The 25,015-nt window shown below is 41.5% G+C and overlaps 1 protein-coding gene across 1 annotated transcript in view; it reads left to right on the top strand.

The window, feature by feature from the left end:
• glceb (glucuronic acid epimerase b) overlaps positions 1-24,174 on the top strand; it is a 156,166-nt gene extending 131,992 nt beyond the window's left edge. Inside the window, exons 4-6 of the mRNA XM_084337298.1 lie at positions 2,186-2,431; positions 13,095-13,387; positions 23,370-24,174. Coding sequence (XP_084193424.1) covers positions 2,186-2,431; positions 13,095-13,387; positions 23,370-24,101 — 1,271 coding nt within the window. The 3' untranslated portion in view covers positions 24,102-24,174. The remainder of the gene's footprint in view (positions 1-2,185; positions 2,432-13,094; positions 13,388-23,369) is intronic.
• Positions 24,175-25,015: the final 841 nt, after the last annotated feature.

The following is a 25,015-nucleotide window of genomic DNA, read 5'->3' as shown; positions in this document are numbered from 1 at the left end:
CGCGGGAGGGGGGATTACACCATCTCCTCTGAGACTACCCCTTGACAAGTGGCCAATTAAGCGAACTAGCTAGGCGTAGTTAATTTGCGTGCCATTGTCATTATTTGCCATACATTTTTCATTATTCTCCATAAACAGTATTTTTAATAAAGTCTGAAACGTGTTCAATTATACATTTTATCACAAAGATACTGTATCGGTACCAGTAGTGTTTTAGTAGTCAAAACAGTTCAGTGTGTTTCTCCTTGATGATAAGCATGCACCTCCAAATCTTCCACGCGGAAGTCGCCCCCTGAATCGCTGCAACTTTACTATGAATTTTTCACATTAGCTACTAGATTACAATATCCAACTAGTGCCTGTTGTGACTGGACTTGTAATTTGTGGTATGTGGTATATTTAGCTTTCCACCTGGCGAACACTGCTAATTCACTTAACAAGAACGCCTCCTCTTCTATCCACGGTGAATCCTGAGTATTGGTGCACTGTACGGAAAGCAAAAAGAATCCCAACTGTTGCCAAACCGTACAGGAAGCTAAATTAAACCAAGAGTGTTGCCAAACCATACAGGAAGAGAAAATAATCCACAGTGTTGCCAAACCATACAGGAAGCTAAATTAAACAAAGAGTGTTGCCAAACCATACAGGAAGAAAAAATTATCCACAGTGTTGCAAAACTATACAGGAAGCTAGATTAATCCAGTGTGTTGCCAAACCATACAGGAAGCTAAATTAAACCAGTGTTGCCAAACCGTACAGGAAGCTAAATTAATCCAGAGTGTTGCCAAACCGTACAAGAAGCTAAATTAATCCAGTGTTGCCAAACCGTACAGAAAGTAAAAAGGGGAAAAACGTCTCTGGACCACAGTCAGTAATTTGCCCATTTAGGTTTCCACCTAATATTGTGTGTGTGTGTGTGTGTGTGTGTGTGTGTGTGTGTGTGTGTGTGTGTGTGTGTGTGTGTGTGTGTGTGTGTGTGTGTGTGTGTGTGTGTGTAACTCTGACAAATTATCCAACAGGGCTGCATACTCATATTTCCCAACCCAAAGCAATTTTCAATTTAGTTTACGAGTGTAATATTCTGAATTTACAATTATTTGTACTGATATGATTCAAGACAGCAACAGGAACAAAAAATACTTCTTGACCGGGTATTTTGTTGCCTCAAACAAATTACTAGAGTGCAAAATAAGCGTGAAAACACACCGGGACTGTACCATTTGAGGCAAAATTGGGGTGCTCGGCACATAGTACAAACTGCCACAAGAGGGAGCCTTTTCCACAAATATGTATATTACCATCACCTCTCTTGGGTCTTTGGAAAGACCAGATGAGGTCAGAGGAGTTTGATAGTATTTAATGAGGATGGCCAGTTGATAATGTTGATATTTATACATTAAAAACATGATAAATGTATACATCATGCAATGTTACAAAAGAAAAGTTGTAATGGCGAGTTTGAAGAAGAAGATGAAGAAGTCCCCATTTCTGCTTTGCACTATATAGTATTGTATATTAGTATATTGCATAGTATATTGTATGGTAACTCAGTTACTTCTAGTCTGCATCGAACATTGTACATATGTCTATACTGAACACTGGGACCTCTATTTTTACTTCTTTTTACATGCTACTTTATTTAATTTCATACTTATCTTGTCTAGCACAGTCTCTGGAGCGTAACAGTAAGAAGCATTTTGTATAAAAGTATTCTGTACTTCTGTATGACAACTATTAAAGAAACTTGAAACTTGAAGTCTATTTGTAGCACACATTGCTACATTGTCATGCAGCGAACACACGCATGCGAGATGGGCGACACATAGGAACACACACACACACATGAAGTGCTCCTGTCCGTCCTCCTCAGGGACACGACAGTGTTAGCCATCTGTTTTTCCATTGGGTTTATGTCTTTTTCTGGAGGGGAAACCCTTGGGAGCACGGGGAGAACATGCAAACTCCACACAGAAAGGCCCGGGAGATACCCCACCTGGGTACCTGGCAACCCAGGACCTTTTTGCTGCGAGGTGATCGTGTTAACCACTGCACCACAGTGTTTACAGGGAGAGTAAAGTGCAGAAAACGGGTACCACCGTACCAGTATCATCTTCAAATGTGAACGGTATGCAACCCTAATCAATAACCCCCCTCTCCCCTTCCTTCCCTTCCCTCCTCTACCCAGGCGTGCCCCTGTCCACTCAGTGGGGTCCGCAGGGTTACTTCTACGCCATTCAGATCGCCCAGTATGGCCTGAGTCACTACAGCAAGAACCTGACGGAGCGGCCGCCCCACGTAGAGATCTACGACACGGCAGAGGAACGGGACAGCCGTGCCAGCGCTGCACCCTGGAGTGTACCTAAAGGCTGCAGTGTAAGCCGTGTCCACGACAAGGCCCGCGCCACCTCTGTGCGCCAATTTAGTGCCTCGGGTAAGTTATGGCTCCTCCACATGTTACATCTCTTGGACAATTTGCTAGTCTGTGGTAGGCCCTTATCCCTAGACCTACAGGCAGAGTACTAGTAGACCAGTACTAATTTAATTCTCACACCCAAATGAGGTTTATATTCTTCTAATGTTAACGGGTCTGAACCTGAATTTAGATGAACTCTTTCTGCGCCATACCCGAGATTTCTCTGGTTTCGAATCCAACCGTTTTCTCTGGTTTTTATCCTTTTCTCTTTTTTTCGATTTCTCCATTCTAAACACTTGCACAGACCTGCCTGTGTCTCCCTGGCACCGCTGCCTACGTTAAAATTGCAATGGCGATCGAATCCAGCCAGTTGGCAGTATTACCTACCTTTTGAATGGGTCTCTAAGTCAAATCAAATTTATTTGTAAGGCCCGACAACACACGTTAATGTCCCCATAGGCCGGACACGTCTTCTTTAAACAAGTCAAGAAAAAACATCACAATAAATCAAGAACAAAACAAAAACACCATAAAGTCCAAAAGAAATTTAATAAATGCAACACTCCCAGACATACCCCACGCGAAGGTAAGGAAAAACTCACTAAAACCTAGCAATAGGAAAAAATGCACCACAGGCAATGTGGAGGAGAGAAACCTTTGAAGGGCCATTCAAGGGGGGATCTCCCTTCTTAGATGTCGGTGATAGTAGTGTTGCAATAAAACAGGCGAACAGTTGGTAAGCATGCACTCATATGTGTAATGAAACACAGATAAGTGCATGCGATAGCAACTGAACAATTTGAAAGATTAAAAATAGAGCTGATGGCGGGCTATTTGAGGCAAGGGGGCGGCGCAGAGAGGGTCGCATCCTCCCGGTCATCATCACGGGACGTCCAACACTCTGGTCATCACTCCGAGACAGCCACTCACAGGGAGACGGGACAGGCGTTAGACAGTTTGCGTGATTGTGATGGGTGGACATAGCAATAGATACAAGTGGTAAGCATATATGTGAATAGAATAGATATATGTAGTAAGCATATTATGTGAATAGAAGTACTTAACCCAGCAATGAACTCCACGTCTAAACCACGTTGACAGACCACGGACAGATGATGGTAAGAAGCTGATCCATGGCCTCGGTGGTGCATGTAGAACAGTCATTGCAATCTAAGGTCTCTCTCTCTCTGTGCCTCTGGCTGCAGGAACCCCTCCCCCTCAAAGTGAATCAGAACACAGCAATCTGTCTGGGATTTGATCGCCTGAAACCCATTGTTTCCCATATGATAGCCATGCCCAATGCACACGAGTAATTGTGATCGCGATGGAACGACTGGGATTATTAATTTTGGAGTACCTTCTGACTAAGGTATGGTCTATTTTAGGTCTATTTTACCGAACCTAAAACATGCTTTTGTATTGATCACAGCGTCGTATTTTACCGAACCTAAAACATACTTTTGGTAACGACCAAAATGTATTGATTGATTGGCTGATTTGCTACCACATTGTTATCAACTCAATTCCTTCCATCACAAGTGCTTATCCACTAGCAATTTATGGGACTGAATGAATAGAATACAATAGAACAGAATAAGTGTGCAGGACTATTTTCAATTTTCAATAGGTGATTGGTGGCCCCTTCATGTGCATTTAAAGAGACCGTACCGCTTTAAGGCTCATGTTGGTATTGAAGACGCCTCACCATCCTCCATTTTACCATAGAGCCATTTCGTATATGTGGCATCCTCTCCCTCCATCAAGAAAAATGACCCAGGAGAAAAGGGAAAAGGTGAAAAAGAGCTCCTCTCTCTTCACTCACCACTCCACCGCTCCTCTCCCCTCATCATTTATATAAAGCCTCCCAAACACAATTGCATTGTCTCTGTTGTCCTCCCTCTTCTCCTCTTCCATCTCTATCGCTCATACCTCAGTACTCTCCGTTCTCTGCCCCCCCCGCCCCCACACACACACACCAGTTCCTCAGTCATCTCTTCACTCACCTCTCCTCTCCTCACTGTCATCCCTCTCTTCATGTACTCCTGTCATCATTATCCTTTTTCCAGTCCTCCCTCAGCTCTCTCCATTTGTCATGTCTTGTCCTTTGCCATCGTCGCCGGCCTTCAGTTCTTGTTCCACTTCTACCCATTCTTTCTCTGTCCCTCCCACTGCTGTGTTTTCCCTGATTTGTATCCATTTTGCCCACGGTCGCTCTATCCATTTTGATCCTGTATTTTGCTCTCATGAATCCAAACCAAACTTTTGAGATTGTCTGTCTCTCTCTCTCTCTCTCTCTCTCTCTCTCTCTATCTCTCTCTCTCTCTCTATCTCTCTCTCTCTCTCTCTCTCTCTCTCTCTCTCTCTCTCTCTCTCTCTCTCTCTCTCTCTCTGTCCCTTCCTCTTTGCCACACTGCCTCCCTCCTTCCTGCTCTCTCCATCGCCAACCCATCTTCCTTTCATCTCCTCCCTTGGAGTCTTAGTCTTTCATGTTTCCTCCTTATCTAGGGCACCAGCATCGAACGACAAGAGGATCAATCGTCTGTCCCCTGATAATGGAATCAGCTGCTCTCTGCATATCCCCACACAACTGATGCTGCACTACTGTTCGCCTGTGATTTTTCAATCATTGCGTAGGCGCCTTACTTTCTGCGTCCCAGTCGGCTGGTCCATTAATGGAGCTTGTGCCTCCAGCAGATCCATCCCTATTAGAGTCAGCAGGGTGCGCTCTCTGAGGAGATGGAGTAATTGCTGTCACCAGCTAAGCCCTTAATTGTGTATGTGATCTAGCCCTGGGTGTGTTCTAGTCACAGATGCGATCTAGTCATGGATGTTATCTAGTAACGGATGTGATCTAGTCATGGATGTGATCTAGTCATGGATGTTATCTAGTAACGGATGTGATCTAGTAACGGATGTGATCTAGTCATGGATGTGATCTAGTCACGGATGTGTTCTAGTATTGGATGTGATCTAGTCATGGATGTGATCTAGTCATGGATGTGATCTAGTCACGGATGTGTTCTAGTATTGGATGTGATCTAGTCATGGATGTGATCTAGTCATGGATGTGATCTAGTCATGGATGTGATCTGGTCATGGATGTGATCTAGTCATGGATGTGATCTAGTCACGGATGTGATCTAGTCATGATGTGATCTAGTAATGGATGTGATCTAGTAATGGATGTGATCTGGTCATGGATGTGATCTGGTCATGGATGTGATCTAGTAATGGGTGTGATCTAGTCATGATGTGATTATCATGGTGGGTGTATACATGATTACCTGCCCATGCAAGTGTTCATTCATGTGCCTTTATACCATGACTTGGGTGAATACTGAATTCTGATTGGCTGGAGGGGTGTTGATACATTTCAGATGACCGCACAGCTGGAGCGTTATCACAATTCATATCAATATTTGAGTTATATATGGTAACCCAAACCAAGGAATAAAAGCTTACTGAAATCATTCCTTCTTGAATGTACTGATGCACACAACATTACAATGTATCCACTTCACTATTGAAGGAAATACACATCAATTAGTGCAACCACAACCCTCTCGCACCCTTTCTCTGATTTATAATACTGTAGCTAATTCTAGCTGATTTGGGTAAACAATACACGCTTGCAGAAGAAAGCATGTGGCAAACTTGCAGTGCTGTGGCTATTCTTCCTGGGGTCCATAACACATCAAATACAGATACAGACGTACATTATACACAGACATTCATATTGCATACAGATCAATTAAAAACAACAAGACATACCGGTACTCATCAATAGGGATGGGTACCGAATTCGGTACTTTTGAGGGACCGAACCGAAACACGTCGGTACTACTGAGTATCGAATCAAGTGAGAAACAAAAAAAAAAAAAAAAATTATTACTTTTTTTTTTACTTTTTTTTTTTTTTTCATGTCAACGTTCACACGCACAATATATGCTTACCTAGGATTTGACTTGATTCAACAACAAAGCAGTCGGAGCAATGACAAGCCGAAAACTGTCGAAATTGTAGTTATTTGAAGTTTGGATTTTTCTTTTTTTATGACTGAGGTAGGTAAATTAAATTTCTTGAGACTAAAGTACCGAAAAAAGGTACCGTTGGGTACCGGTATCGATTCACAGGTACCGGTACCGGTATCGGTTCAAATGTGAAAGGTACCCATCCCTACTCATCAATTCATAATACAATACAGTATAATATACAATTTAGCTTTTTCATACATTATCTACGTTTATATCAACTAATTATTCAATGTTCTAATAATATCCATGTCAGACACATACGTTTTAATTGACATAATATCCCTATCTCCTTATCAGACACATATATTTTACGTACACACTTTGAGTGCCACAGGTCCGGTGCCCCACTTCAATGACAGAGCTAGGGCTGACCTTCGAAGCTTTTTTTTGGCAATCGAAGCTTCGGGGCCGAGCTTCGATTTTAATTCGAAGCTTCGAGAAAAAGAAAAAAATTATAAATAAATAATATTAATTATAATATATATATATATTTTTTTATATATATATATATTTTTTTATCTTATGTTGTGGGACTTGTACAGCACTTTGGTAAACTTTGTTGTTTTTAAATGTGCTCTATAAATAAAGTGGATTGGATTAATTAATTAAGTAGCCCCTTTCGTGACTGTGACGCAGCCAACAAGGTTTCACTCGGCTGCGCTGCCTGGGTGCAGTGGGGCTGCTCTCACAGCCAACGACATGACATTACATAATTATGTTGCAACCTTCGTCTATCAAGCAAACAATTATATTATATTTAATTTATAATTTATAATTATATCAGACAATGCACCTACAAAAGCAGATGATTACAATTAAATTAGCCAACTTGGTAACACATTAGTCATAGCAGCATAGGCATAGCCTTATTAATGTTTTGTGTGGCGTCGCCGTCGTGTACAACGATACTTACGTTTTTTAGGTGATTTGACAAAGTTGTTGTAGAGTTGTGATATGCCATTTTCTTCTGGCATATCTGGCACTCTGCTTTTTGGGCATTGTCTTTGCATATTTTAAAGTGTAACCACACGTCTGATGACTTCTTCGTCGACATGTCTGCTGCACATGTCCTTGTTGTTTTCAACACAGATAATCTCCACGTGCTTGTTGTAGAGAGGTGGAGTCGAGGCGCCGCTTACTTTAGTTTCATTGTAATGGAGGCGGGAAGACGCCGCTTACTTTCGTTTTATTGGAATGGAGGCGCAAGATTTTGGAGGCAAACATTTTTTTTTATGTTCGAAGCTCGTGCCATCGAACGAAGCTTCGAAGTATTTAATACAGCCCTAGACAGAGCTCTCATATTTGCGAACGCATAAACTATCTTAAATTATGGCTATGTGTCTAATATGGCCGTCGCTTATCAATGACTTGTTTGCAGTCAACATTGTCGAAACGGATTGTTTTTTTAATGGGTTCATTTCCGTTTTATACCATTTTTAAAAAGTCTAGTTTTTGAAAGTTTCAGAAAATTTCAGAAGATTCTGTGATAATCTCCCTTTACTGGAATACACAAAACACGCTGTAATTTTTCGGCCTATTTATGAATAGTTTTCAAATAAACGCTAGATTATCGATAGTATATGTGTACTTATGCACGCTATAGAAGCGGGGTGAAAAATCGATTATCTTATTTCCTGATCGCACACACACACATACATATGGCACACGCTGATATATAGGTGAAAATAGCTCTGATTATCCCAAGACTGGTAAAATAGATTCCTTACCTCAGATCAGATGTTCTCCAAAAAGATTATTCCAATTCCTGATCGCCATTCCAAATATCGATCCCGTTTATTGATCCAACGCTGGGTACTGGAAACACACATTCTCCGCTGTTCTGGTGGTCTGCGATGACTTTGATCGTCTCCGGTTACATGCCTGACAAGTAACATGTGGAAGCAGGACTTTTTTTTCTCCGTGCGTTTCATTCAATCCAATCCAAAGGGGTGCAGTACCATCCGGAGAGACGATAGGGGGCGGTATTTTCCCTGTTGGGGTTCAGACAATCCCCACTGGTAACGTGAGGCTAGATTGATGAAAAATGTATGGAAATCGATAATAATAAAAAATAAAAATAAAAAAATCTCGTTGTTGGCACTCAAAGTGTTAATATCTATTAGGGAATATCAATTTCTCTCGTTGCAAAATGTTGTTTTACCAAGATTCTGAAACAACCTTTATTGTCCTCCTGCGTAACATGTCTGGGAGGAAAGTTACATTCCTGCATACCTCGGAACATGACATTAACATTGCATTTGACCTCACTTTTGGAAGTGTAAAACCTTGTGCAGAAGCATGTCGGTGGAATGGTTGTGTCTGTCAAGACTTATAGATAAATCGTTATACAGAATTGAGGGGATCTTTGTAACAATAATATTCCTAGTGAATACAAGGAGTCAGTAGAGTAACCTATTTTTGACAAGTAACAAAGTTAAACAATTGTGCATCGCTGCAACATTAGTTCTGTATTCAGAACTACGTGCTGCTTTGTTTTGTACCATTAGTAATTTTTTCAGTTTATTCATAGTTACATTTACCATACTACTTGACAATAGTCAATATTCAACATAATTACAGCTTGAATCACCTGTTTGATAGCATTTAGTGGTAACAATGAGCACATATATATATTTTTTTTTATATAGAAATAACCATTTTCACCACGACTAATGTTGTGACCATGACAATTTACTGTTATTCCTAGGAGTTTAGTCTCCTCGACTTGATCATTTACCTTATCACTTAAAGTTTCAAGACTGGGTTCACTTTGTACTGAGAGTATTGTTTGAACCGAAAATTATGCTACCGGTACTTGTCTTTGATATCTTTAGAACTAGTTTATTATTTTGTATTCGTTCAACCACTGAGTGCAACTCTGCCTTTAGGACAGTATTTAATTAATTGGCTGTAGAGGCTGATCAGGGACCAATTTCAGAGGTTTCCCGACAAGACTGTCAACACCTGGTGGTTTGTTTTTAGTAGTACTTAGCAGATGTTCTACATTACTTATAGTCACACTATCAAAATGTAATTTACAGTTTTTATATTTCATTCTTTTATTTTGTATTAATAAATAATATCTTTCATTATCTATTGTTTGCATATTATGCATATATCTGAGTGTATGTATGGCCACTCACTAGGGGTGGGAATCACCAGAAGCTCCACGATACAATATTATCACAATACTAGAGTCATGATATTGTAACATCACGATATATTGCGATTTATTACCTTTTTTTCAACTAAATTATGTCCCCAACTGAAAGGTTTGTTAACATCTGCAATACAAATATATATATATATCATCTGTTTTATCTAATAAGATAAGGTTTTCAGTCTGTTCACCTCATTCCAATACTTTTTAACCCTTAAAAAAGAAATCATATCAATACTTGCAGTCACTGTATCGATATAATATCGGCACGCAAAATATTGCAATATAGTGCTGTATGGATTTTCCCCCACTCACGCACACACACACACACACACTCGTCATGGACACACATTCATCTCTAGCCACACGTCACTTCAGCCTCAGCCCTGCTAAGCAGCCAGAGAGCAGCGCAGAGGAGATGGAATCTCGTCTGTATTCCCTTCCCATCCTTTATTGATGGCAGAGTAATCAGAGGGCCACAGTACAAATCCACTTACTCTCCGGATTGCCTTAAGTAATGGATTTATGAGTGCATTAAAGAGCCGTAGCCAGCCAGGGGCCCCTGCCAGACTGGCGCTTGCTCCTGCACTCACTTCCTGACCCACTGTCTTTCTGTCTCCTTCAGCTTCTCCTACTTTTGTTTCCTGGGTTGGCTTTGTCTCTCGTTAAGTGAGATACCAGCCTGTGTGTGTTTGTGTACTGTGTATATATACATGTATATTAGGGGTGGGGGCAAATCGATACAGCAATATATTGTGATCTTTTGCGTGTCGATATTATATCGATACAGTGACACAAAGTATATATATTTTATATATTTTTTTTTTAAATAAATGCATAAAAAAATATTTGTATCTCGAAATGGAAATGATTGGAATGAGGGGAACAGACTGAAAACGTTATCGTATTAGATAAAACAGATTATGTATATTTATTTGTATTGCAGATTGTTGGTCACGACTCATCCCAACACATTTATGGATTCTCCCTGCTTTGTCATCATTATTATTCTAAGCCACGTTATAGAATAGAATAGAAACTTTATTAATCCAGAGGGAAATTCGGCACCACAGATCGCTCACAACAAACATTTAGGTTGTCAAAAATAAGAATCCAGTCAAAGATATACATTCTAAAATATATATATACATTCTAAAATATACAGTCCATAATAATAATAATAATAATAATAATAATAATAGCAGCCTATATTATGCCTTTTTCTTTGTTGTACATAATCAAATCTAAATGCAATATTGATATGCATTATATCTATTTGTATGTAATGATATATTCTTTTAATAAGAGTGTTTCCAAAGGCATGGCAAATGATTAATGTTTGAACAGTGGGACTGTTGTGCGTATCTCAGTACAGCAGGTCTGCTGCACAAATTTAAATGTTGATCGTACCAGCGATCAAATCTGTGCGTGCATGTGGTTGTTGCACGAGGCCTATAGTTCCTCTTTATCCTCCTCTTTTTCCTCCTCTCGCACCACCCACTCACTTTCCCTCCATCTTTTAACCATCTGGGGTAGTGCCGGGGCGGAACGCAGCGCAGGCCGAGTAGCAGCACTGAGGGAATCGTACGTCTACAAGCCGTCCGCATTCCTCGGGTTGGAAATTCGGAGCATCCGCTGAATTGACTGAACTGCACTGAACTGGCAGGGAGTTGATGAGTGTGAGAGTTTTGGGGATTGAATGCCACCAGAGAAGGAATCGTCTTCTTCCAACTCGGAGTGTCTCGTCCGTGAGGGAAGACATGGCGGGGGAATAATTGATGCACTTACGGCATCTCTCTCACAGTCACTCTCTCGTTCTGCAGTACTTCCCTGCTTTCTCTCTTTTTTTATCTCTCCATCCCTCTCCCTTCTCCCTTCTGTCTCTCCCCTCCTAGTCTAGCGTTCCTCTAATTAAGCCCAGTGTGCAGTGACACATCTGATCTCCCATCCCACGGGAGGCACCCCCCTCTCTCTTTCTCTCCGTCTCTCTTGATCGCTTTCTCTCTCTGACGCTCAGGTCTCCACACTAGTCTGCAGTCAGGAGAGAGCCTGGCGTACTCGACAGTTAGCTAGGAACTTCACAGGGATAATAGTAATAATATGGATGTTCCGTTTTGACAGGATAGAATTGTGCGTACAGAGTCTGGTTGGTTTTGTGTTGTGGATCACATGGGAAGATGATTACAGAAGATTGCAGCTGTCAGAGAAATCACCAAGGGGCTGCTTTGTGAGCTAGTTGTATTTAAAAGCATTTTTTAATAGAGATTATATTGTATTTACAAAAGTAAGGTTTGGCTGGACAGCTACACTATTTATACAGCTACAATCAATTGATGATCTATAGCAGGGGTAGGCAACCCTAGGCACGCGTGCCTGAATAGGCATGCGGGGGCAGCAGTAAAAAAATAAATAAAAAAAATGTGCTTTGAAATATTATAGTGAAATATTTTGCACTGTTGTCGCATTTATCTTGTTGAAATCCTCCCACAGGTTATTTTTACTACCACATATTTAATTGAGACCCTTTATTTGTTTATTATTTCAATTTAGCTGGAAATACATTGCTACATCATTCAGTAACATTTGCAGAGCCTTATAACAAAAACATTATTACGGTCACCATTGTGACCAGTGGGATTAATCAACAAATTGTATTATTTATTTGTCTATTTCATTGAACATTGCACATGTTAAAAGCAATTTTATTACTCAAAATGTGAGTATTACCAAGTCAACTTGTGTTCTTAAAACAATGACAATAAACATAGTTTTATTAGGTTGAAATAATGTGGTTGTGTACTTATTTTTCTGTTAACTTATAATGGATTGAAAACTGAAAACCTTAATGCACAGTAACTGAACTCAATATTTTTAAGTTCTGGTAACTTATTATTATTATTTTTTTACAGTGTAGTCTTGCGATCAATCAAAACTTATTTACACGATATACCTCACATTCACCCTCCATTCACATCCTGGTGTTCTCCTGGCGTTCTCCATTAGACCTGTAGGTGGAGCTATGACAGCACACGTACAGTACACACACCGATGGTGTGTGATGTGTCCAAAAATGAAGGCAAATGTGAGTGAAATGGTTGCACTGTATGCAGCTTTTTGTCTGCATTGCACCCCCCCCCCCCAACTCAGATTTAGGGTTGATACAACCATCATAATAATATTGTTAATAATAACAATAACAATAATGATGTAATAATGTAAAAATTATCATTAAAAGACCTGATTATGAGAAAAAAAATTACGATGCATGGAATATTGTTGAGGCACACTAGTTACAACTATATTTCAAACAGGCACTCCATGTCAAAAAGGTTGCTGACCCCTGATCTATAGGCTCATAGCAATTAACAGGAGCAAGTCTCTTTCCAACACTCCGACATGTTGTCCCAACAGAGAGGAACTCGAAGGACAATTTCCAACACTTAAATCCAGTTTTATTTGATATATTTATGACTTGTTGTCCCAACAGAGTCTTCGGAGGGTGTGTCCCTCCCATTGGGGAACTCAAAGGACTTCATTCTCAGCTTAGACCTCAAGTTCACCTCCAACGGCAGTGTGTCTGTGGTCCTGGAGACCACGGAGAAGGGCGCGCCATTTGTCATCCACTACGTCACCAGCTCGCAGCTCATCGCCTTCAAGGACCGCGACATCACGTATGGCATTGGGCCGCGCGCCATCTGGAGCACGCTGACCCGTGACCTTCTCACCGACCTCAGGAAGGGTGTGGGACTGTCCAACACCAAGGCTGTCAAGGCCACCAAGGTTGGTTTGCATCAGTTGTTATTAACCTTTTGTCTTTTGTCCTCCAGACACGCTGGAGGAAGAACCATACAATTCCAAGATATACAAAAGTATTGATTGCTTGAAAATGTCACACAAAGCTTTGTTATCATAGAAGAAGGCTAACAAACACAGTGAGCTGCTGGACTCAAACCCAACACATTTGATGGAAAAGGTTTGGTGATAAATCTGTTCATTTTAGAATCTCAATTAATTGTATTTATTTTATAAATGTTTTACTTGAATTACTTACTGCCTGGAGCCCCGCTTGGGCTGCCAACAAAGACTGGTCCTGGGCCAGTTTCTCCAGCTGTCCCCACGTCTGCCTCCACGTCACGGCACCAGGTGTTTCTTGGTCTGCCTCTCGTTCTTTTCCCTTGTGGATTCCAAAGGAGGGCATGTCTTGTGATGCTGGTAGGGGTATAACCATTCATGGGTCTGGATCAATATATCGATACAATGATCAACGATCCAATGACATCGATCCATATCGTCACCTTTACGATGAGCCTTGATTTAGAAATCCCCATGGGCACGTCTGTGTCACCATTTCCATCCAAGTGCACCTCCTTCCTAAACATTCAAACAGTGCTAGCTACTGGCTAGCGGCACCAGGCAGACAATGGCAAGCAGCCAAGAAAAAAAACAATGAGGATATTTACAGTACAGTAATAAATCGGCAGTGTGGAAGTAATTTGGATTTCTGAGAAAAGAATGGTCAACGGACAAAACGCATGCCATATGCAAACACTGCCATTACAAGATAAAGCAGTTAGCTAGTGCTAACATGCTAACATGTCAGATGCCTGCTCACCGAACCACAACTCTTCTCACTTTCACATAGATAACAATAATAGGATATCTCAAAGTAACAACACATTTCAAATATCATGAGTACTGAATGTGAGTTTTGTGAGAATATCATCAAACTTCACAGGCCTGCTATTATAGGATTAAACATATTTGTAAACTTTGGTCCAAGAGTTCACAAGTAGTAACACATCACTACCATGCGTGTGTGCTGACTGGTGACAGTGTGTATGTACTGTAGGCACTGTGTGATTTTGTATTTTTTAAGGTAAAGTAAACTTAATTTGTATAGCACCTTTCACCGATAAAATCACAGTGCTTCACAGAAGTAAAACATAGCAACAGTTACATAGAGATGAACGCACTACACATAAAACAATTATAACAAATAACAAAATGATTACACTCACTGGGCTTAAAAGAACATCCGCATAAAATTTATAAAATATTCCATTAAAACATTTAATAATCTGGCTTAGGGGAAACGTATATAGGGAAAACATTGGCCCTAGCACAGAACCCTGCGGAACCCCACAGGACAGTGGGGTAGAGTCGGACATAAACTGACCCACTGACACAGAAAAGCTTCTATCAGCTAGGTGATTGATTGATTGATTGATTGATTGATTGATTGATTGAAAACTTTATTAACAGATTGCAGAATGGGTACAATACAGTACACACAATTGTTAAGGGGATGCAGACCAGAGAAAGACTTTCGTCTTGTCAGGGTCCCCCATTTTCAATTCATAATGACATTAACACTTTGTGCGCGAACAACGAGGGAACTCGTTTTTGGGATCAATATTTCATTTTTTCGCCATGGCATTCATAATTCATCCAGCCTCCCTCCGGGACGCAGCTGGACCCTGGTCTGATATTGCAACGCCTCAATACCGCCCCTGGTGGATTTCGGGCGAGTTATACTCCACGCCAAACCGGAAGTGGCGCTCTGTGCATCAAGGAAATTCCTCCGCCAGAGATATATTGTAACGTGGGTCTAGATCAGACCTGGGCATTGTACGGCCCGCGGGCCGGATACGGCCCGCGGGATGATTCTGACCGGCCCGCGAAAGATTACAGGATGATAATTTTTTTTTTTTTTTTTCATGTCAACGTTCACACGCACAATATACGCTTACCTAGGATTTGACTTGATTCAACAACAAAGCAGTCGGGGCAAGCCGAAAACGGTCGAAAGTGTGGTTATTTGAAGTTTGGATTTCTTTTTTCACAACTGAGGTAGGTAGATTACATTTTTAGAGACTAAAGTACAGAAAAAAGGTACCGTTGGGTACCGGTATCGATTCACAGGTACCGGTACCGTATCGGTTCAAATGTGAACGGTACCCATCCCTACTGAACACACAACTGCAGGGCAAGGGCATTTTGCTCATGAAATGCATAGCCATGTGAAAGCCTTCATGACAAAGTTGCAATTAATTTCAAGGCAACTAGGCAGCAACAATCTCAAACACATGAAAACCCTGAAAGAAGTCAAACCATCAGCTGATCACCGGCACAGGTACTCATCCATGTTGGGAGCACTGCATGATGAATTTTCAAGGCGTTTTCAAGATTTCAAAAAGGTTGAGGATGAAATGCAGCTGGTTTCATCTCCCTTTACCTGCAGTGTTGATAGTGCACCCACTGATGTTCAGCTTGAACTCATTGACCTGCAGTCTGATTCACTACTGAAAGAGCACTTTAAGTCAGCATCATTGCTAGAGTTCTACTCTGCTCTCAAGGAGGAGAACTTTCCAAACATGAGGAGACATGCTCAGAAGATGTTGGTTCTCTTTGGATCCACCTATATCTGAACAGACATTCTCAGTCATGACGTTTACCAAGTCCAGGTACAGATCCTCTCTCACTGATGAACATCTGGCAGCTGTGCTTCGCATCTCCACCTCAGACATGCAACCTGACTTTGATGGACTTGTTAAAGCTCAACAGAGACTGGATTTATCACACTGAATGAAAAAAAAAAAAGAGAGCTGAAGAACACTAAAATGTGGAAATATAACAAGTGAAATGGGACACTTGATATTTTTTTTTTCTTTTTTTTGCACAGTTCTGAAAACATTAAATGTTTAATATAGGCATGTAGAGTAAAAAAGGCTACTGGGACACTTCATGTCTTGTTTATTTTTGCTATAAGATGATGTGATGTCTTTAGAAAGCTAAGAAAATCCTTGTTTCAATAGTATATGAAACTCAATCAATAGTATATGAAACTCAAAATAATAATATTTGTATAGCACTTTTTCATACATGCCCTTTGTTATTAATGTTTCACATTTTGTTCATCATTTAATACGAGTTTCATAGAATCAAATAGATTCTATTTGAATAAATTATATTTTTGAAAGCTAACCCCACCTTTTAATTGCCAAATAATAACATACACTCTTACCAGGGGTCAAAACAATGCCATTTACTGCTTTTTATATAGAAATAAAATGTATATTATGCATAATTGAGTTTGGAATTTTGGCCCGGCCCTCCAACATATTTTCAGTTGCTCATTCGGCCCCCCGGGAAAAATAATTGCCCACCCTTGGTCTAGATACACACTTGAGTGCATTGGGATCACTTTTCGAAACGCAATAATCAATATGATTTCGGCGTTTATTGCGTCATACAAACGGGAAATGGATCTAGCAGATCGACGTCAAATAATTGGAATATTTTTCCTCCAGTCTCATCGGCGAACGGTAAGAGGAATCTAACGTTATTTTCAGCTCGATTGTCCATTTCTTTGTTTGCAATCAGTCTGATCAACGTATCAACCCATTTAATTAAAGCTGTTACTGAAGATCAAGGAATTATAAGTGACCCCCCCCCCCCCCCCTTTCCTTCACGCATGATGAAGCATAATGTATACCGATCATATACATTTGAATTTTTTATATAGCGTGTATAGGAAAGAAACGCCAATCGATAATCTATCATATGCGTCGGGGCCTATAACTCGCGTTTTAGGAATTACTGCAGAAAACTCTAAAAACATACTTATATTCACAACGGTATTAACACGACAATGTATGAATGAAAAAATATAACGTTCCCACATCCGGAACAATAGATACCTGATGTTGAATGGGCCATAGATGTGTGGAGTGAAGTTGTGGAATAATTTACCCGAATACATCAAACTGAGTAAACATGTGGCACAATTTAAAAAGCAGCTAAAAAAATACACATTAGAGAAATACAGAAATGAGTATTGAGGATAAACAAAGTTATGTTATATTGTGTATGTAGTGCTGTACTATATTCACTGCTGTCAAGTGAATCAAGTTTTTTCTTTTAATCGTTTAATATAAGTAAAAGTATATTCTATATTGTAATATACTAAATTATGTTATATCTAGTCAAATTAACGGAAGAACAAATATAAATGTAAGGGGGTAGGGATCAATAAGCTTAGCTTCCCTCTACTCCTTTTTTGGACATGTCTGCTAACCAAACACATTGCTCTTGACCTTTTGTTTATAATTCCTTTTTTTTCTTTTTTTAATGTTTTTTTTTAATGTTTTTTAATTTGTTGTTATGATTGTTTGGTTTGACGGAACAAGATACCGTGAGTTGTTTGGAGAAATATGGAGAATAACATGTTCAAAAATAAACTTTTCATTCATTCATTCATAGTAATGTCGATATACCGGTAGCTATAATATTGAAAAAGTTATAGCCCTGCAAAGAAGGTAAACATCTCCATAGGCTTACAGCGCTGGCAGACTGGGCCCAAAGATGGGTACAATGCATGGCGGCCAATGTGTTAAAGACATACGCAACATACAGATATATATCATGACATTTCTGACATGCATGACATACAGTTATACAGTACTGTTAAACAGAGATTCTGACATACAGTTATACTGTACATTCGAGGGGGATGAAACTGTACATTAGGAGTGGGTGGGAGGGGGGGTTTGAACATTTACGGGGGCCATACAGATATACAGATATATATCATGACATTTATGACAATACCTGACATACAGTACTGTTACATTTGTGGGCGGGTGGGTGGGAGGGCGGGTTTGGTCATTTACGGGGGCCAGTTTCGAATTGCAGCCTCCCGTAGGTGCTCTTTGAGAGCGGTTTTGAAGGTGGGTAGGGATTCAATTTTTTTTATGGCTGTGGGTAGGGAGTTCCACATTGATGTGGCATAATTGCTAAACGTGTTTAGACCCTTGTTTGTGCCGAATCTGGGTTGAACATGATTTGTGGAACTCCCTCTGGTGTTGTGATCGTGGTATTCACTGACCTTTGGGAAGTATTTCGACATGTACATGGGTACCTTAGTGGTGTAGTGTACTGTATCTTGTAGACCAGGCCCATTGCAAGTTGTTGTACTCTGTCGTCTACTCTAAGCCATCCTAGGTTGTCAAAATGGGCAGGGATGAGGTGGGTTTTAGGAGTAAGGTCAAGCAGTAGTCTGACCAGTTTGTTTTGTTTTTAGTGCCTTTGAGGTGCTTTGGTACCATGAGGTGCAAGCATAGTCGTAGTACCCTTTGTTGGATTCTTCGGTAATCAACCAACCAATCTCATCTCGTCATCTCCTTCGTGACTCTCCCTGTTCTGCGTTGTTTGTATCAACGCCTGTTAGTACATCCGTTAGTCATAAGAAACGACACTGCAATATGATCTCTTTCCTTAGATCCTCATGTTTATTCTCATATAAACATAGCCTCTGTACCCTATGTAAACCATTCTGTATTGTCCTTGAACAGTCTTAATTCATTCTTCTCCACCGTCTCTTCTGTCACGACAGTCCAATGGTCCTGGGCCTCGTCGTGGCCAACCACCATTCCCTGTTAGCCGAAGCTAGCGATGACATGGCATATTCCCTTCCTCCCCGCGTTTCAAAGTCTCTGATCAACGCGTCCGCTCATCTGTGCTTCGTATCTCAGTCTAACTTACCCCGGAAGGAACTCACACCTTATAACATTCTTACCATGGCAACGGGCCCCGCCCCCTCTCATCGTTACTACGTGACAGCGGCTCTTTGACCCAAATCACTATAGCAACGGCGATGTTGACATTACCGCCCCTCTTACCCCATAACAAACGCTGTGGCTTGATAATGCACTTTCTCCAGATCGAGTAACCTTGCTGTTGATGTTAAACAGCACAGCTCGAATCCTCATCTGCTGCTGTTAGTCTGCTGCAACACACACTGACTGCCGGCTACTTTTAAGATCTATAGATCCGTCTGAGTAGATGCTGTCACCCACCAATACATTATATACACATTGAAAAACATAGATTCCTTCACCTTGAATGAGTGCTCCTGTTAGAGTCTTCAGAGTATTCTTGTTTACCAGAGAGGAGATCCAGTACAAGAATCTTGTTCGTTGGTTGACTTTTTTTATTGCATTGGATGCCATTTTGTCACAGGAAAGATTTGCCTCTAGGATGGAACCCAGGTATGTCATTTCATCTTTCCTTGTGACTATTGTCACCCACTGTAACAGAGAAGCCGTTGGTTTGTTATTTGATACGAGGAGAATGGACTCTGTTTTACCCAGGTGTTATGATAGTTTGTTATCACCGAGCCAGGTGCAGATTCTGAGCTGAGGGTTTTTTCAACCTGTAACTTGTTCTTGTCAGAGACCAGCAGGGCTGAGTCGTCCGCGAACAGGAACAAGTTGCAGTCACAAGCTGATGACATGCAATTTGCATAAATTAGGAACAGTAACGGTCCTAGTATGCTTCCTTGTGGAACACCACAGCTCACTGGGAGGGGGGGGGGGGATAGAGTACCATTTACCTCTACCATCTGTTCTCTCCCCTCCAGGTAGGATTGCATCCAGCTCACTGATAAACTATCAAAACCAATTGCTTTTAGCTTGTCAATCAGAATGGAGTGATTGACAGTGTCGAAGGCCTTTTGTAGGTCCAGCATGACCATGCCGCAGTATTTGCCCACGTCCACCTCTTGTTTGATGTGGTCGTTCAAATAGAGAAGGCATGTGTCAGTGGAGTGGGATGTTCTGAAGCCAGATTGGAATTCATAGATTAGATTTTTTTTCTGCAAGGTACTTTTCGACCTGTTCGTAGACTCTTTTTTCCATGACTTTCGAGATGGAGGTAAGAATAGAAACAGGGCGGTAGACTGCCTGGTTCTAATTTGCTGCCTTATTTGTGATGGGGGGGGGGTCACTCGCAATTTTGAAGTCTTTGGGGACATGTCCCTGTTTTATGGAGAGGTTTATTATGTGTGTGATGACTGGGGTGATGGCGGCTGCTGAGTCTCTGAGGAATTTGGAGGGGATGTTGTCATGGCCAGTGGCCTTGTTGGGTTGGAGGGCGCTCAGTTTTCTCATCTAAGATGAGAACCATCTCAGTGCCGACCCAGAGATCCCAAACACATCATTGAGCCTACGCACCATAACCACAATGATCAACTGTGTCAAAGGCTGCGCTGAGGTCCAATAAAACTAATAATGTGTGTTAACAGCTGATTCTGTGTATGTGTAAGTCTTGACAGACACAACCATTCCACCAGACATGCTTCTGCACAAGGTTTTACACTTCCAAAAGTGAGGTCAAATGCAATGAAGTGAACTGTCATGTTCAAGTTTCAAGTTTCTTTAATAGTTGTCATACAGAAGTACAGAATACTTTTATACAAAATGCTTCTTACTGTTAACGCTCCAGAGACTGTGATAGACAAGATAAGTATGAAATAAAATAAAGTAGCATGTAAAAATGAGGTACAATGTACATGTTCCGTGGTATGCAGGAAGGGAACTCTCTTCCCAGTAGGGGTGTAACGGTACACAAAAACCCATTGTTCGGTACGTACCTTGGTTTTTACGTCAAGGTTCGGTACGGGTTTTCGGTACAGTGGGGGAAAGTTTGGCTGTTCCACTCGGGGGTGATGTAGTGTGCAGTAACTAATTGTACTTGTAGGGCTGTCAACGAATATTCTATATTGAAATTAATAATCGACTTGTAAAAAAATATATATAATTATATTAAATTGTGAAAAGAACAGCCCCCGGTGGGCGGTCGTTAGTGGTTAACATACCGTTGTATTCGTTCTGTACACAGCTGTTCGGTACGGTACGGTACACACTGAAACGGTTCGGCACGGATACGTGTACCTTTACACCCCTACTTCCCAGACATGTAACGCAGGAGAATAGTAAATGTTGTTTCAGAATCTTGATAAAACAACATTTTCAACCAAAGAAATTGACATTCCCTAATAGATGTACGTAAATGAAAATGTATGTGTCTGATAAGGAGATAGGGATATATGTAAATGAAAATGTATGTGTCTGATATGGATATATTATTAGAAGATTGTATAATTGGTTGATATGAACATAGATAATGTATGAAAAAGCTAAATTGTATATTATGCTGTATTGTATTGTGAATTGATTATTAGTAGGTATTGTTGTATTGTATTATGAATTTGATTAGGAGTATGTATTGTTTTAATTGTCTGTATGCCATGTGAATGTTTGAGAGTCTGTAACTGTGTTTTACATGTTATGGACCCCAGGAAGAATAGCCACAGCACTGCTGTGGCTAATGGGGATCCAAATCAACTTAAACTTAAACTTTGACCCCCTGGATCTGCGGCGGTGGACAGGGTGAATCCATAGTAGCTACCCCAGACACTGTTGTTTTAGGGAAACAATTGGCTTTGATTGATCAGTTGGCTGTGTTTTCTGAGCCAGGAACGCTGCTTACCTAATGTAATGTCCAGTTTGTAAAGGTTTTCTTTACTCTTAGGTGTGGGGTAGCCAGGCAGGGAAGGAGATAATTCATTTCAAATGTGGTGTGTTGCTACACCCACCAAAAGGAAAAACATGTTCAATACAAGGGATGAAAAGAATGCTGGAAAATAATACAAATTAGATTTATTATTTATTAGTAGTTTCTTTGCAAAAAAATCCATAGATTCAAGGATGTCGTATAAAGTTGTTGAAAATATGTAGTAATGTAATAAAAGGAGGTCCCCTTTCATTTTCTTAACATTTGAGCAAAAGCCACATCTGTTCTCATTCTGTTGAAAACCACAGTTTTAAGTGTTCATGGTTAAGGGTGGGATACATTATTTAGCTTGAAATAAAGTGACTTTCTTTTTCTGATGTCCTATGTTGTGTTTAGATCTCAAACATGCACAATAAGACTTGATTATAGATGGAAACTAGTAAATCATTGTACAGCCTTTTTATTTATTTTACCCCACAGCTTAATGTAACAAATCCACTCTAAAATGCCATTAGATTAAAATGTATTGTCATCGTACAGCACAACTACAGTACAATAAAAAGAGGTGAATGCAAGGTAACAGTAGAACAGTAAATTCACATGGTATTTCTACCGCTCAGTTTTAATTTGTGAATATCAAGAGACAAAACCCTGAGTTGCTCCATAGACTGTGAATAGTGGAACAATTCTTAGGACACTAGGGCCAGGGACACTATGACGGACTAGGTGATTTTACTGGGATATCTGTACATGGTCATATTCAGAGCTGTAAAGCCCTACATTTAAACTCAGGTGGATGGTATAGCTCAAGCTAAATGTCTATGAGCCCATGAAGTTGAACACTAACTCATTGCCAATGTACCAACTCCAAAAAGTAATGTGTGTAAAGATGTGTAAAGTTTGAACCAGCTGACTCCAAATTGTCTACAAGCTACAACATAACCCTGGTCTCTGGTGTCGTCCCTACAACATAACCCTGATCTCTGGTGTCGTCCCTACAACATAACCCTGATCTCTGGTGTCGTCCCTACAACATAACCCTGGTCTCTGGTGTCGTCCCTACAACATAACCCTGGTCTCTGGTGTCGTCCCTACAACATAACCCTGGTCTCTTGTGTCGTCCCTACAACATAACCCTGGTCTCTGGTGTCGTCCCTACAACATAACCCTGGTCTCTGGTGTCGTCCCTACAACATAACTCTGGTGTCGTCCCTACAACATAACCCTGGTCTCTGGTGTCGTCCCTACAACATAACCCTGGTCTCTGGTGTCGTCCCTACAACATAACCCTGGTCTCTGGTGTCGTCCCTACAACATAACCCTGGTCTCTGGTGTCGTCCCTACAACATAACCCTGGTCTCTGGTGTCGTCCCTACAACATAACCCTGGTCTCCTGTGTCATCCCCAGATCATGCCGAAGCGAGTGGTGCGTCTGGTCCTCCGGGGGCGTGGCTTTGTCGACAACGTCACCATCTCCACCACTGCCCACATGGCCGCCTTCTTCGCCGCCAGCGACTGGCTGATCCGCAACCAGGACGAGCGCGGCGGCTGGCCCATCATGGTGACCCGGAAGCTGGGCGAGGGCTTCCGTCCACTGGAGCCCGGCTGGTACTCGGCCATGGCCCAGGGCCAGGCCATGTCCACTCTGGTGAGGGCCTACCTCCTCACCAAAGACCAGGCTTACCTCAACGCTGCTCTCAAGGCCACAGGACCCTACAAGATGCCTTCGGAGCAGCATGGGGTCAGAGCCCTTTTCATGAACAAGTACGATTGGTACGAGGAGTACCCCACCTCCCCCAGCTCGTTTGTCCTCAACGGCTTCATCTACTCCCTGCTGGGACTCTACGACCTGGCAGAGACGGCCAGGGAGAAGCAGGGCAGGGACGCCGGACAGCTGTTCAGCCGCGGCATGGAGTCGCTCAAGGCCATGCTTCCGCTCTACGACACAGGCTCGGGGAGCATCTATGACCTGCGCCACTTCATGCTCGGCACGTCGCCCAACCTGGCGCGCTGGGACTATCACACCACACACATCAACCAGCTGCAGCTGCTGGCGTCCATAGACAATGCACCCATCTTCAGGGATGTGGTCAAGCGGTGGAAGAGCTACCTGAAAGGGGGCCGTGCCAAGCACAACTAGGAGGGACCCTACACCTATATATATTTGAGATCTGGATGGCTGAATGGCAGAGGTGTGTGTGTGTGTGTGTGTGTGTGTGTGTGTGTGTGTGTGTGTGTGTGTGTGTGTGTGTGTGTGTGTGTGTGTGTGTGTGTGTGTGTGTGTGTGTGTGTGTGTGTGTGTGTGTGTGTGTGTGTGTGTGTGTGTGTGTGTGTGTGTGTGTGTGTGTGTGTGTGTGTGTGTGTGTGTGTGTGTGTGTGTGTGTGTGTGTGTGTGTGTGTGTGTACAGGGTTCCTAGGCAGGGCTGGAAATGTAAAAAAAAAAAAGGAAAATGTACAAAACGTTTTGGACTTGCACAAAAAAGTTTGGAAATTGTGGGCAGTGAAGTCCTGAAGATGTTTTCTGTAGCCTTAGATCTGCTGTCATGGCCTTGTTAACAGTCATCTGACCCACAAATTATCAGCATACAGCAAACTGAACACTGACCAAAACCTTAAAGGGAAATTCCACTGTAAAGCAGCATTAAAGTGATTTACCAGATTGAGGCATAATTGATTCATTCTCTCCATGTGGCCAAAGCCATCTCCGCTCAAGTCATTTTGATGGTGGAAGGTGCTAATTTGGTAAAGCTATGTGTCATAGTGACACGTGGCTCTATCATCACTAAATTTTTAACAGTGGGGTTTCCTGATACCTTGATTGATTGTCTGTCGATTGGTGTCCCACTCTTTCTCTCTCTCGCCAGGTAACGGAGTGTAGTCCTTTATAAAGCAGGAATATGGAGCATGTACAGTAGTTTAAGGCTATATCTCTGGCCTGACGCTATTTACAGAGCTGGCTGGGGGCTCATTTTCCCAGAGTGGAATTTTCCTTTTAAAATCCAGTAAAGAAATCTTCGGTCTGGGAAAGGTGTGGAATTCTGGAAAGGAAAATGT

Source organism: Notolepis coatsorum (assembly GCF_963971535.1).
Source record: "Notolepis coatsorum genome assembly, chromosome: 20".
NCBI classification, from domain to species: Eukaryota; Metazoa; Chordata; class Actinopteri; order Aulopiformes; family Paralepididae; genus Notolepis; species Notolepis coatsorum.
This window is presented reverse-complemented; position numbering and strand designations above follow the sequence as displayed.